The sequence below is a fragment of the Vigna umbellata genome, chromosome 1 (genome assembly GCF_029865625.1).
Source record: "Vigna umbellata cultivar VRB3 chromosome 1, Vumbellata_1.0, whole genome shotgun sequence".
NCBI classification, from domain to species: Eukaryota; Viridiplantae; Streptophyta; class Magnoliopsida; order Fabales; family Fabaceae; genus Vigna; species Vigna umbellata.
The window spans coordinates 101,150,368-101,165,740 of NC_142165.1; the positions used below are offsets into that span (position 1 = coordinate 101,150,368).

Below are 15,373 nucleotides of genomic sequence, written 5' to 3' on the forward strand. Positions count from 1 at the left end.
ATGCTGTGTTATTATTAATTAAAACTTTTGATATCAATATAATTATTAAAATATGAATATTACACTAGATTAAAATAAAATTTAAAAACATCACAAGAATATGATTTTCAAAACCTAAACTTGCATAAATTAACTTCAAAGCAATCATAAAAAAGAAAAAATTCAAATTACACATCAGACTGAGTTAGTGGAATCTTAATGTATCATTCTATTCTCCATTTATTTACAGAGGGGAAAGTAGAAAGTATAAATTAAGAGTAATAAATTTAGTGTCACATTATTGAGATTAAAACAAACACTTCATTTTGGAATTATAAGTCTGTACGTTGCATAAAATATTATAATAAAATGAATAGGAAAATTATATGCCCGTACAATTATACATTTTATTATAATAATGTTATTTTTATTATTTAATATATATAATAATAAAATAAATGTAAAAAGTTTATTTTTCAAAGCGAATATAAAATGAAAAACCACTGGGTAAATGTTTTTTAGTTTCTAAAAAACTGAAAATGATCTATGTCCACAAAGAAATGTAAATGGTTATTATTATTTGTTTGGAGAGAGTTTAGATTGAACAGCCTCAATTGTGATGGAAGCAAATGCTATGAAAGAATAGAAAGAAAGACGAAACTGATATACTCGACAAAAGACAGTTGATATAAATTAATAATAGAAAATGTCACAAAAAAGCATGTTTACTACTACTTGCCTAGGATTAAAACATACATGCAAACAATCTCTCAATTGAAGAAAACAAATGGTTTTACAAATAATAGGAAAAACAAACAACAGCAATTCCAATCAGGAGAGATGAGAGATAGAGTGGTTCCTTCGACATCCTCTCATGTCGATTTTGACCATATATTCCTCAATCCTTTCACCTGCAAAACATAGGTCATGATACACAATGAGACAAACTTTTCAAGTTCACGGGTTCAAGATGCGACCATATATGCTTACTTTACTCATACCAAATACAAAATAAATCACCATTCCATAATTCCATGTGATCTATTCAGTCTGCTCATAAATCATATATAGCAGCAGCTTCAAGAAAAAAAGACAGAAAAAAAATGATATCTTTTCTAAAAAGCTATTGCTTTGCTTGGAAAATTTGGAGAAAAGAATGTCTGGTTTATGTCATTATTGAATTGTTTAAACGGAATCATAAGCATTGAAATTAATCTTTTGATAAATTTAACAATTTCTAATTTGGTTGATTTGAAGTTATCGGAAACTTTTTTCTTGCTTTTATGAGACAGTCAACAACCTCTAATAATACTTTAGAAAACGACATCCAGTCATGATCATTGCTTTGAAAAAAAACTTCATGGTCTCGGTCACAGACTTAATAACATGCATGGTGTTTCAACTAGCTTCCCGAGGTAGAGATCGTAAGAAANTTTCATCAAGGTAGCTGCTTAACAACAAGCACAGGTCCCCAGAGAAATTGGTGGTTGATGAACATCCAATGAACAAATTACAAAGAGATCCATGAAGTGCTTTCCATGTTTGAATAACCAGTTCAAATCTCGGTTTTCTTTCTGGTGATACAGGATATTTGTCCAAAGAGCCACTAGCTGTCACGGTCATTCTTGGAACTCCAGAAAGTGCCAGGATGGGGTAAATTAAAAGATGGCATATGGAAGAATATACAGTGCTGTCAGACAAGGCTTCCTGTAATGACTTGCAGTTTGGATCAGATACACAGTAGTTCAGACCTTGAGCTAATGCTACCCATATGTTTAAGTAAATTGGTTGAACGTGTCTATACAAGAAACTAATGCTGGTGAAGAGATCTTCCAGGGGATCATTTGAAGAAAACATAAATTTAAAATATTCACACATCCCTTGTGATGCGTGATCTGTTTGATGGGATTTCATGGTTAACTGAACCATCATGTAGAAGTACAGTGCTATCAAATAAACCAATGGAGAAACCTTATCCATATGAGAAACACAACTGACACTAAGAAATTTTAGATGTTTATTATGATCAACTGATTGCATGTCTTCAATGTACTTCAGATCTATAGAAATTTTGTACAGAGGAGATCGCAAGATTGAAGGACCTAACTCCTTTGTGATAGCATCTATGAACTGAACGGAAATACAGTAAACATCATAATTTTCTCCAACATCCGAGCACAAATCTTCACATACTTTCTTGATGAATGTTATTAATAAGGTCAAGCACTGCATAATACCTCCATAATTAGTAGATGTACTTTCAACATGCAGTTTGACTCCTTTCAGAGTATGTATAAATAACTTCAAAGCAGCATCATAAACGTGACTTCTATGATCATAAGTGACAGTTGGCAGAGATGCTTGATGGACAACATGAAGAATCGTACTCAGATAAAAGTCCAAGTTATTGATATTCCAGGGCATCCATATAATTTGGCGTTGCTTCCAAGAGCATTTTCCAGATTGAGAATGTCCATTTTCAGAGTTTCTGTGGCTTACCCAGCCAGTTGACCGGTAGAGGACCTCCCCACTCTTCTGTGAAATACTATCAGCGAGCAGATCGAGGCCCAGGCTCCATAAGCAGATGTTCTTGCTATCAGGTTCATTCTGAAATATTGATTTAAGTATAGGCTCTAAAACTATTTTTATCATTGATGGCTCATTGACAGAGATATCAAGCTTATGTAGCAAATAACACCATGTGTTTAAGCAGGATGAATGAACTGATACATCACATTTACTGGACATGATGCCAATCAGTGGCGTCATTATTAGCTTTATGCTTTTGGAAAAGCCATTTCTTTGATCATCACAAATTTTCCTTCCTGATAGAGAATTCTCCTCTGCTGATGCGTTTTTCGTGGAAACCAACATTAGACCATGAACAAGAGCGTCAATAAGACCTTCCCAAGCAACCTGCACATAAGGCACATGAAAAGGTTACATAAGCAACAATAAGTAAATGATGTTAACACCTAGTAAGTGTTTTGTGCATTGGTAAAGTGAAGGGGGAAGCATGGAGAGGGAGAGACCTGATTTTGTGGAACCGACTATATTGTTTCTCATTTCATCTCTAGTCTATCAAACTAAATATTCAATTTTATTTCTTATTTATTCCCTTTTCTCAACTTAATTCTTCTCTATTTTCATTTCTTCTGTTTATTTCCTCAAAACCAAATACAGCATGAACGTCAACCATAATTCTTTAAGCTACTTTCTATCATGTCACTTTAAATATTGAACAGGTTTACATCCCAAATAATATTTCATCTTTGTGAATCATGGATGAGATAAAAGCAAACCAGTTACTCATACAATACCAGCGTAGCAATTTGAACTTGAGGGTCAAGATCTGTAAATGTACGTTCAGGAATTTTTAGCATATCATTAACGAGATGCCTACTCTTTAAAGCATGGGATCCAAGCATTCGGACAAACCATCCCCATGCACAAATAGCTTGCGTCTTCATACCATTTTCTAGCAAAACCTTCATCCCACTGAGCAATTTTATCTTCATATCTTTGATAATAACCTAATGGACAAAAACAGGTAAGTTGACAATAACACCAAAGACGAGTTTAAACTTCAAATCACTATTTGAACCTTACAGACCAAGCATGATATGTCACGAACAATACAAATTTGATTTCCATTTTGCACTACCATAAAAATAATTTATATAAAAATATAGTAAGGGTGGGCATTGGATTTAGAAAAAAAAAAAACTAATCTATATCCAATCCAAATCCAAGAAAATTGATTGGATTGAAATCCAAATCTATTTCATTGGAAAAAATTGATTATGATTTATTTAATATAATTTAAATTTGGATTTAAATTAGTTTAAATTCATATCCATTTAATTTGAATAGAAGTGGCATCAAAACCTGGAAATTTAGTTCATGAATTCAATTTCAGTTTTATTTAAATCAATTTAGTTCTTTTTACTAAATATCTTGATATTTTTCAAAATTAAATTGGTAATTTTGGGAAAGACAGTGATCATATACAGGTGTTATTAGCACGATGGCTTAACAAAAAGATACATGTATTTGGTGATTCTAATTGAAGTTTTTCCCTTTTTCCTGTGTGTTACTTTTTTCACTGTTTAATTATTTTTTCATATAATTTTTTTCACATATTTTGATCATGTGACAATATGATGAGCACTTATATATGCTCTATATGCCCATCTAATTTTAATATAATGACTTTTCCTTGCATACATTTTCTTATTTCCTTTAATATCAGTCTTTGAAATATACAAAAAAATTATTTATGTGATGAACAAGAGCCGATGGCCTTTATAAGTCGGTTGGCCTAATTCAGCTTATTAGCTCGTTTGTAAGTTTTTCTATAACTCAGGTCATGTTAACAAACTTTAAAAGGTCATACTTAGGCGTTGAAAGAGTTTTCTAATTGGTAAAAATAAATCAATAAATATCCAGGTCAAGACCGTGCCAAGGATGTCCCATCCAAGGTCAACCCAGCAACACTCCAACTATGTTCTAAACCAAAGAAAAAGTTTGCATATAGAGTAAAAAATTATCAGGCGAAAGCAGCTAAAAATTATCTTGACCAAATGATTTCTTAGGACGAACGTTGATTTTGGTTCTTCTTAAATCCCAATCCAGTTAAGTGGAGTGAACTAAAAATCCAAAGATATGGATCCATTAAAATGGACTTAAAGTGATTTATATCAGTATGATATGAATTCGATTTCAATATTTGGATTTTTTGTACATGTCTAAAATTTAGGCTGCAGAAATTACAAGTATGCATAAAGAAACAAACTTGTCAAGATAAAATATTGTAGTTTGGTATTCTTTGTGTTGGAAGTCTAACATCAACTAGAAATAAAACCAATTTAAAATATATACATAAAGGCAAAATTCATCTTATAAGTTGGTTTTGTAAGACTGAAATTTATTGTTTATATATATATATATATATATATATATATATATATATATATATATATATATATATATATATATTGTTAGGAAGTTACGTGTATATGAGAGGAGAAAGATAAGTAATTAGAAGTTAGTTAGTCTAACTGCGATAACAGTTAGGAAAGGCGGGATGGGTAGTATAAAAGGGTGAATAATTGAATAGAGGGGGGTTGGTTGTTATTTTTGTGAGCTGTACAGGAAGCGTGACTCCTGTAGGGGGAGGTTAAGCTCTCTAGCTGTATCCAGGCATTGTATTCGTGTTTGTAGATAAAACAACGAGAGTTATACAGAAGTTTCTGGTGTGTTTAGTGTGCGTTTACCTTAGGTTCTTGAATTAGGAACCTAACATTTGGTCCGACCTGCCGGATCGAGAAAGGGGTTGACGGAGATGGAGAGCAAAACGGAGGGAAGGTTGGAGACCCTTGAAATTACTGTAGAAGGGATTAAGGCGGAAACCGCTGCGATACGACGGGACTTGCAACAGATGATGCGGCTCATGGGAGGAGGAGCGAACAATCAAGATGGAAGGTCTGACGGAAGCAGTAATTCAGTGAACGATAATCAAGAGAGACGTGATCAAGGTAGCTTCCAACAGAATTGGCGGAAACGGGTGGACCTACCGGCGTGTGAGGGAATGGAGCCGCACAGTTGGATTAATCGAGCAGAACGTTTCTTCAACATCCAGAAGGTAGCGGAGGAGGACAAGGTGGAACTTGCCTACATTAGCATGGAAGGTAGTGCGAGTTATTGGTTTAAGGTCTGGAAAGATAAAGCAACCGATCGTTCGTGGACTGGTTTGAAGTTGGCATTGTTGAATCGGTTTGGAGGAGGTTTCAGAGGAACCGTGTTCAAACAGATGGCGACGCTACGACAGGAGGGAACGGTGGAGGAATATGTCAGAAATTTCGAAATCTTGCTGGGCCAAACCCATGGATTGGCGGAAGAGTTAGTATTGGGGTTTTTTCTCGCGGGTTTACGAGAGGACGTTAAGGGACAGGTTCGTATCCAAGACCCCCAAGAATTCATGGTGGCGGTGAGAATTGCGTGGGACGTGGAGGATGCAATGTTCAAAGCGCGGGGAGGGGTGTGGAATGGCTTTAGGCCGAACACCACGTGTACGCGGGTTTCGTCGGCGGTCGTTCGAGGAGATGCCGACCGATCATCAGTGAATCGGTCGGGGGGGACGGAGATCAGTGGCGCGAACAGGCGAGAAGGGGGGGCGACAAGTGGTAATGTAAGGGGAAGTACCTTCGAAGGTGGTGATAACAGAGCGCGAACGGTGCGCAACTTACCTTACCCCGAATATCTGAAGAGGAGGGAAGAAGGACACTGTTTCCGATGTGGGGGTCCTTTTGCGCCGGGCCATCGTTGTTCCGAAGGGAGCTTGAGAGTTTTGTTGCTGGCGGAGGATGAGGAGGACGGCGGCGATGATGAAACCGATCAAGAAGTCAAACCGATGGAATTATCTGCATGCTCAGCGGGGGGGGTTAACTCAACCTCGAACAATGAAGGTGAAGGGGAAGATCGGAGACCGGGAGGTGTTGGTCCTTATTGATAGCGGGACCAGCCACAATTTCATTAATCGGAGGTTGGCAGAGGAGTTGGAACTAACCATTACAGATACAACCCCGTATACTGTAAGTCTAGGGGATGGACAGAGAAAGGTAACGAGGAGTTGCTGTGAGAGAGTCGTCGTTGTTCTGGGAGAGGCCGAGGTTGAAGAGAAGTTCCATCTCTTTGAGTTAGGCGGAGTCGATGCTATATTGCGGGTGGAGTGGTTAGAAAAATTGGGTGAAGTAGTGTTAAATTGGAGGGCAATGACCATGGGGTATTGCACGGGGGATAAAAGGGTGGTGATACAAGGAGATCCTGCTCTAACCCGACAGCTGGTGGAGCCACACGCTTTGTTGAAAATGACAGATGCGGAGTCATGGCTGATTATTTGGGAGTTGGGCCGAGTGGAGGATGAGCTGGACCGGGAAGAAGAGGTGGATTTGACAGAAGCACAGAGGGCAGAGATGAGGACGCTTCTGCAGAAGCACTACCGTGTTTTTCAAGAAGTGCTGGGGTTACCACCGACTCGAGACTTGGTGCACCGGATACCATTAAAAGAAGGAGAAAACCCAGTGAACATTCGCCCCTATCGTTACCCACATCTGTTAAAAGGCGAAATTGAGAGGCAAGTGGCTGACATGCTGCGAGCGGGAATAATACGGCCCAGTTCGAGTCCATATTCCAGTCCGGTGATATTGGTACAGAAGAAAGATAAAAGCTGGCGTTTTTGCGTGGACTATCGGGCGTTAAACCGAGCGACTATTCCGAACAAATTTCCCATCCCTGTCATCGAAGAGCTCCTGGACGAGTTGAGAGGGGCTGCATATTTTTCAAAGATCGACCTTAAAAGCGGCTATCACCAGATCAGAATGGGGGAAGAGGACATACATAAAACGGCATTTAGGACTCACCAGGGCCACTACGAGTTCCTCGTGATGCCCTTTGGTCTCACGAATGCACCGTCAACGTTCCAGAATGCAATGAATGAACTGTTACAAAGGTACTTACGAAAATTTGTATTGGTCTTCTTCGATGATATTTTAGTTTACAGTGCCAGCTGGGAGGAGCACCTTGGACATGTAAATCTGGTGTTGGAAGGATTAGAAGGAAGTGACTGGATAGCTAACAAAAAGAAATGTGAGTTTGGGAAAAAGAAGATAGCGTACTTGAGGCATCAAATTTCAGAAGCAGGAGTTGAAATGGATGGGGACAAAGTTAAGGCCGTGGTAGAATGGGAAGAACCGAAGACTCTGAAAGCATTAAGGGGATTCTTGGGTTTAACGGGGTATTACAGGAGGTTTGTGAGGGGATATGGAAAAATAGCTAAGCCTTTGACGGAGTTGTTGAAGAAAGGCAAATTTTTATGGTCAGAGCAAGCCAGTCACGCCATGGCAGAACTGAAGAAGGCGGTCACTACAATGCCAGTTTTAACTTTGCCTGATTTTAATCAGGAGTTCCACGTTGAATGCGATGCCTCAGGAGGGGGAATAGGAGTTGTACTCACTCAGAGCAAGAGACCCATTGCGTTTTTTAGCAAAGCACTGTCCGAGACGTCCATGAACAAATCGATATACGAAAAAGAGTTAATGGCGTTGGTGTTGGCCATCCAACACTGGAGACCTTATCTACTAGAGAGGAAGTTTGTGGTGCATACTGATCAACGCAGTTTAAAGTATCTGTTGGAGCAAAGGATTACTACATACAGCCGACAAAACTGGATAGCCAAGTTGATGGGCTATGATTTTGAAATCATGTATAAGAAGGGGAGTTCCAATACGGTGGCTATGCTTTATCAAGGAAGGAAGAAGGAGGAATGGAGGAGGCAGAGTTACGGGTGATGTCCAGGTCCTATTGGCAGGATTTTCAGGAGGTATTAAAGGAGGTGGAAAGAGATGAGACGTTGAAAAAGATAATAGCTGACATTAAAAGGGATCCCGACTGCCATGCGGCGTATACTCTAGAAAATGACCGACTGCACTACAAGGGAAGACTTATAATATCCGAAACATCTACCTGGATTCCCAAATTATTGGCTGAGTTTCACGTAACGAATACCGGAGGACATTCTGGGGTATTTAGAACAAATAGGAGGATAGCCCAATCGCTTTATTGGAAGGGTATGAAGAAAGATGTCACCAATTTTGTGGCAGGATGCGTAATTTGTCAGCAGCACAAGTATATGGCAGCTTCCCCCCAAGGGTTGTTGCAACCTCTACCGATACCGCAAGCAGTGTGGGAGGAGATCACCATGGATTTTATTGTAAAGCTACCTAAATCACAAGGTTATGATGCTATATTGGTTGTGGTGGATAGGCTGAGCAAATACGCACATTTTATGGCACTTAGACATCCTTATTCGGCTAAAACGGTGGCGGAGGTATTTATCCAAGAGGTTGTCAGGCTACATGGGGTTCCTGTCTCAATTGTGAGTGATTGAGATCCTTTGTTCTTGAGTACGTTTTGGAGGGAGCTTTTTAGAATGCAGGGGACACAACTCAATATGAGTACTGCTTACCACCCGGCCACGGATGGACAGACAGAGGTAATTAATTGGATTTTGGAGGGATATCTCAGATGTTTTTGCTCAGAGCAGCCCAAGACCTAGCATGTAGTGTTACTGTGGGTTGAGTACTGGTACAACACCAGCTACCAGGGAGCTGCGAGATGCACGTCGTTTGAAACGATCTATGGAAGAGCTCCTCCGTCCTTGAACAGATTTGTACCGGGGGAGTCAATGGTAGAGGCAGTCGCACAAGATCTCATGACAAGGGACGAGGCTTTGAGGCAACTGAAATTTCACCTAAGTCGTGCTCAGGATTTAATGGTGAGCCAAGCGAATAAGAAGAGAAGAGATGTGGACATTAAAGTGGGGGACTGGGTTAAAATTAGACCCCATAAGCAAGCATCTATACCAGTTCGTTTACATCCTAAACTAGCAGCTCGATACTTTGGCCCTTTCCAGGTGCTACAGCAGGTGGGCCCAGTGGCATTCCGACTACAGCTGCCAAAAAAGGCACGTATACATGCAGTCTTCCATGTGTCACAACTTAAAAAAGCGGTGGGAACAAAGAAGGTTGAGAAGGACCTACCAACTGAGCTACAAGCAGAGGGGCCTACATATTGGCCAGTGGGAGTGTTGGGGATGAGGCAACGACAGCAAGGGAATGAAAAAATACAACAGATCCTGGTGCAGTGGCAGGAGGGTGGCAGCGAAGGGGCTACGTGGGAAGACGTGTTGACTATTCAAGATCAATATCCTGATTTTAATTTCAACCTTGAGGACAAGGTTGCTGAAGAAGGGGTGGGTAATGTTAGGAAGTTACGTGTATATGAGAGGAGAAAGAGAAGTAATTAGAAGTTAGTTAGGCTAACTACGATAACAGTTAGGAAAGGCGGGATGGGTAGTATAAAAGGGTGAATAATTGAATAGAGGGGGGTTGGTTGTTATTTTTGTGAGCTGTACAGGAAGCGTGACTCCTGTAGGGGGGAGGTTAAGCTCTCTAGCTGTATCCAGGCATTGTATTCGTGTTTGTAGATAATACAACGAGAGTTATACAGAAGTTTCTGGTGTGTTTAGTGTGCGTTTACCTTAGGTTCTTGAATTAGGAACCTAACATATATATATATATATATATATATATATATATATATATATATATATATATATATATATATATATCGACATGAGGAGTGTAATCTTGACAGCTTAAATAGCTATAATATAATCATGCCCATGCCACTAGAGTACGGATCCATCACTTTATATTGAAATCACAAAAATGTTTTGGTACCTTAGAAAGATCCAGAGAAGGAGGAATGACTGTGGATCTGATCTTCAACAGACACCTTTCTGAGGCATCCCTCTCCCTTTTATCTGTGCTAAGAAGTCTTCTGTATATTGGGGGAGCCCATATATGGGATGAGCCTTTCATTTGCTCGCTTAATTGACCTGATAGCTTCATTACAGCCTGTAATTCAAAGGTTAAAAGATCAGTATCATTAGAAAACTGCTAACCTAAAGATGACTTTCAAGAATAAGTATGCAACGAGAACCAGACCACTACAATCACCAGGCATGCATAAAAGAACATCATCTTTAATTAGTGAGTGTTAAAAAAAACATGATCAAGAAGCCAATATAACATTAAAAGATTTGAAATACATGGGCACGGTTTTGCTTTCAAGGTTATAGTAACATGTGATACTGATAAGATATATATTTAGCGCTAGTAAAAACACTGATTATTTTTATCCTCTCTGCAATATATTTTAAGGGAAAAATGCTCGTCAACTTGGTAAGCATTGTTGAAAAAGACAACAAAGGGGAATTGGTTGATCTATAAACATTCTAAAATGACTAAAAAGTCTGGAGTTCGTTTATTTTGTTCCTAATTTTATTTGACAAAACTTAAAAGCAGTTCTTTAGGTTCTTTTAAAGCTATTCTTTAAACCAAATTAAAGTTTCACCTTAGTGAATTATGTAACTGTGGTGACTTTAAATACAATTTTTATTGTGGAATTATTGAAGTTTAAATATGATAATTGGGAAACAGCAAAAACAACTAAGGAACTACATATAAGTTATTTCAAATATTATTTGACCTCGTAAAGCACCAACAATAAAGAAGGGAACTGTACCTGTGTAGCTTCAAATGTTGTGGACAAAGAACCCATGGGATTGTCTAGGGCATGAACAATTGCCCCTAACAAATAGTGAAAGTGAATAACAAGAAATGTTGCACCCAACTGTTGGACAGACAAGCACCATACCCCTAAATTACAAGCAGACTGTATAGAACAGTCAAGAGAGATAATGTAAACAACTAAACATAATACATAAAAACTCTACTAAAACTGAAAACACTAATCAATATTAAAAAGAACATCATACGAGCCTTTAATTTTGTGGTTGTAATAAGTTTGGGCAATGTACTCAGAACCAAATTGGCATCATCCACTGCAAAAGCAAGGAAAAATAAGCTTTGCACAAAACCAAATCGATAGGTTGAAAAACAACTGCTAAACCAGATACCTCGAAGGACGGAAACAATGGATGGATGATAAAGCATGAACCCCAAACACTTCAACGCTTGAGTGGCACTGACAGATAATTAGATAGATTAATTAATGGAAATCCCAATTCTACAGAGAAAACAAAGAAAGATGTTTAAACGATTGAATGGTGAGAAAGTGAAAGTTTGTGCTCACATTTCTTCGTCGTGGTCGTCGACGATGTCGGAAACAATGGAGGAGATTATGGATTGGGCGGAGTGAGCGAGGAATTGGAGCGAAGAAGCGTTGACGCAAGAATGTTGCTGAAATTGCAAGAGGGATGAATAGCCTGAGGATTTGTTGAACTTGTCATTTGAAGAAATTAAAGTGTTGATTTCTTGAATCTCTTCTGACATCGTTTTCTTACAAAGATTTCTGAATGATGAAGAAACAACTCGGTCGCAGTCTCACACTACCTCGTCGGCGCGCCGGAGAGAGACGCCAGAAACCAATCCTTCGCGCCAAAACCCGGTTTCGCGGTAAACCCCTCACACAGGAAAAGTGCTCTTTAATTGATTAAAAATGCTATCAGAATAAACACCACTCTTATAAGAAAATAAGTACTTTAAAAATGAGGTACTGACCCTCTTTTATTAATATTTTTTATTTCTCAATGTAAAAAAATTGATTGATGAGTACAAATAATTTGAGAATTTTGGGATAGTTAATATGAATTGTTATTTTAAATATCAATTTAAATTATAATTCATAAATTAATTATAATTTTTTATTCATAATACAAATTATTTTATATCAATAGTTTTTAATTTATAAAATAATATTTAAATTAGTTAATATAGTGATTAATTATTTTTTATCTCTAAAATTTAGTGATATTTAATCATTTTCTAGACCAATAATCCTTTAGTTGTGATAGGGGTTTTGATTTCCTTATACGTGTCATTTAGTTTTTTTTTACTTCTCAAAAGAATACAGACATGAATGGTGAACTAAAAGGTATATAACACATTATTCACAAAATATTTTGTATATGATATGTGAATATATTAAATTATGCAAGTAACGTTATTTAAAGACATTGCATTGCGAGGACAAAAGTAATGGACATGGATTACAAAATATTACACATTAGGGTGATACAAGGTTAAACATAAACCTAAAAGTTAAAATATACACATTATACTATAATTGTGGAATTTAACTATTTTCGCTTATTAGTTTGAGCAAATGGTTAAGGTGAAGATGTAAGGTTAATTTGCATCGTGTATCACGGGTTGTTAGATTGCTCATCTTATAAAAAAATGTTAATTAGTGGTAGATTTTATATTATTCATACTTGTGATCGAATTTTAAAACCCTCTTAAATTGAGGTCAATTAATGGTTTAATATGTAAATAATAGTGAATAGTATTTTGAAGATATTTAAATATTCTTTGGATAGCTTCTAAATTATGCATAGTAGTAAAATTTATGAATTAGACTAAACTTTTTACTGAAAGTTTTATGTCAAATGTTTGTGTTTGTTAAGTATTAGTGTGTTCTAATAGCTTGTTTAAACATGGTTGGATCTTGTAATTTATCTCTTTCAAATGTAAATTGTTTGTCCGTTACCACACATACGTTGGGTGAGGTGATTTTTCATGTTAAATTTCCTCATAATATTTCATGTAAATTGTTTGTCAATTACCATAATGTTTCTTTGAACTTCTACACATAAAAAGTAGTGTAAAGAACCTTAAGTGAAAACACAACATTGATTTATTTGATGAAAGACTCTAAAATTTTGGTATTATTTTCAATGACAAATATATCATCCACGTATATAAACAAAAAGATGTTTTTCTTATAATAAAACAAACAAATTCGTGCTATTTCAACATCAAGGTAAAACAAAAATACAGTTTTTCTTAATTAAATTATTCATTTGTGAGAATTTAGAAAATAAATATGCCCATTTGTTTATCTTTGTACCTATTATAAAGTCTTTTAAATTGAGAATTTGTCTAACAAAAATCATCAATTTGTCTTACAAAATTCATTACTTACTTGGTACAGGTTGAAATTTGATGTTTCAGTAATTTATTTTGGTTGAGTACATATGTTAATGAATAAAAATGTTTGAAACTTTAGTTTTAAGTTGATTGAAAACAATAAATGTTATTTTTTAGTGAAAATTACGAGTTTTACATCTTGACTTTTCTTACACATTTTGTCTTAAGACCAAGATTTATCACAACAAATTAGAGGCAACGAACACAAATACTAATTTCTACTAAGAAAAAATTGAAATAAAATATAATAACTCCAATTATATAAAAAAATGTTTTTTGAATTTTAATACAATTAATAACCTCGTATTACTTAAAAGACTTAAAAACTCCAATCTTGAAAATGGACAACACTTATTCACTAACCCTTAATTGAGAAAATGAAACTTAATATTGTTATTCAAGTAACTTAAGATTAACAATATCGAAAAAATATTATTCTCTAAAAAAATCCAGTTAGCATATTTTATCATAAAAAAACTGAATTTAATTTTTAGTTTTGAAATTAAAAGAGTTGTGTTTTAGAAAGTTTTAAATTATTTAGCACTTTTATGTATATGTTCACAAATGGTTGTATCAGAAAATTTTAATTGTCTTTGCATAGTGCTGAAATTTAATAAATTAGTGATTACTGAAGGATGGAAGATAATCCTTAAGAGATTAGTATGAGTATTTTGTTATGTAATGTACTAATAGAATATCCATGCTTTTGGTTATCTGTTACTGTTAAATTTTAATTGTGTTTGTATGGTGCTGAAATTTAATAAACCAGTGATTACTGATATGAATGTATTTATCTATTTTAGGTGTATTTTTTTTTATTTGAATGTTGAGTGGCCACGGAGGAACAACAATTATAATGACTCTAGTCATTATCTCGAAATTTCTAACTTTCACTTTAAAAAATATGTATTTATTATAATTTATTTTGTAGATTATGGGTAATTACATTTCATACGTTTTGAATAAAACCTTTATTCTTATATCTTAATAAAAAAAACACTTTTTTCCTTAATTTTAAATATTATATTGATTAAAATTTAAATTTAAATTAACAATTAAAACTTTTAAATACAGAATAAGTTTTTTTTAAATATAATAAAAATTGTATTGTAAACAATTATAAATTATATTTTAAAATATCAAGTTATATTTTAAATAAAATATTATTTTAACACGCAATGTAACATCTCATCTTAATAGTGTTAAACTATTAAATAAAATGTTCCAAAGATGATAACTAACAAAAAAAACCTATATATTTTTAAAGGAAAATATTTATATTTGTTTAACAAAAACCTAATTATGTTGTTGCTTCACCTCTATCCTCACAAGATCAACTGAAAAGACGTCTCCTATGCCCAATATTATATACAAAAAAATCATTCATGTAATAATAAAACATCATACAAATGCAAATGCAAAACCACAGTGTCGCTCACTCAGCGAGCATAGATTCGCTCAGTAAGTCTGTATAATTTTGCATAACCTATACTTCCCATACCTCACATGTTCTAACTATTATATATCCACACACACCTCCAAACCTTACAGTGAACTAATCAATGTTTATAACTCAACCTAAATATTATAAGTATTGTTATAGTCAACCAACACAACTTTAAACCTTCATATTCTCCATTTCACCCTTACCTCAAAATCTCACCTATCAAACCTCCCATTTACCACTAAACTACCCTATAGGTCTTACCGATTCACAATTTCTCAAGTTACCATCATCTTTTTGGTTATCTAAGGACTTATACAATATTTAAATTACTCTAAACCAAATGTCAAACACCCATTATCATTCCAAAGTCACT

At 35.6% G+C, this 15,373-nt stretch overlaps 1 protein-coding gene across 1 annotated transcript; it reads right to left on the bottom strand.

Annotated features, from left to right (window-relative positions):
* Nucleotides 1-1,377: 1,377 nt before the first annotated feature.
* LOC124837589 (uncharacterized) lies at nucleotides 1,378-12,034 on the bottom strand. Its single transcript, XM_088109301.1, has 7 exons — nucleotides 11,698-12,034; nucleotides 11,522-11,589; nucleotides 11,385-11,446; nucleotides 11,128-11,277; nucleotides 10,281-10,457; nucleotides 3,300-3,512; nucleotides 1,378-2,895 (listed from the first exon to the last, which is right to left on the bottom strand). The coding sequence occupies exons 1-7, from the start codon at nucleotides 11,895-11,897 to the stop codon at nucleotides 1,378-1,380; spliced, it is 2,388 nt and encodes a 795-aa protein (XP_087965427.1). The 5' UTR covers nucleotides 11,898-12,034.
* Between the last annotated feature and the right edge of the window lie 3,339 nt (nucleotides 12,035-15,373).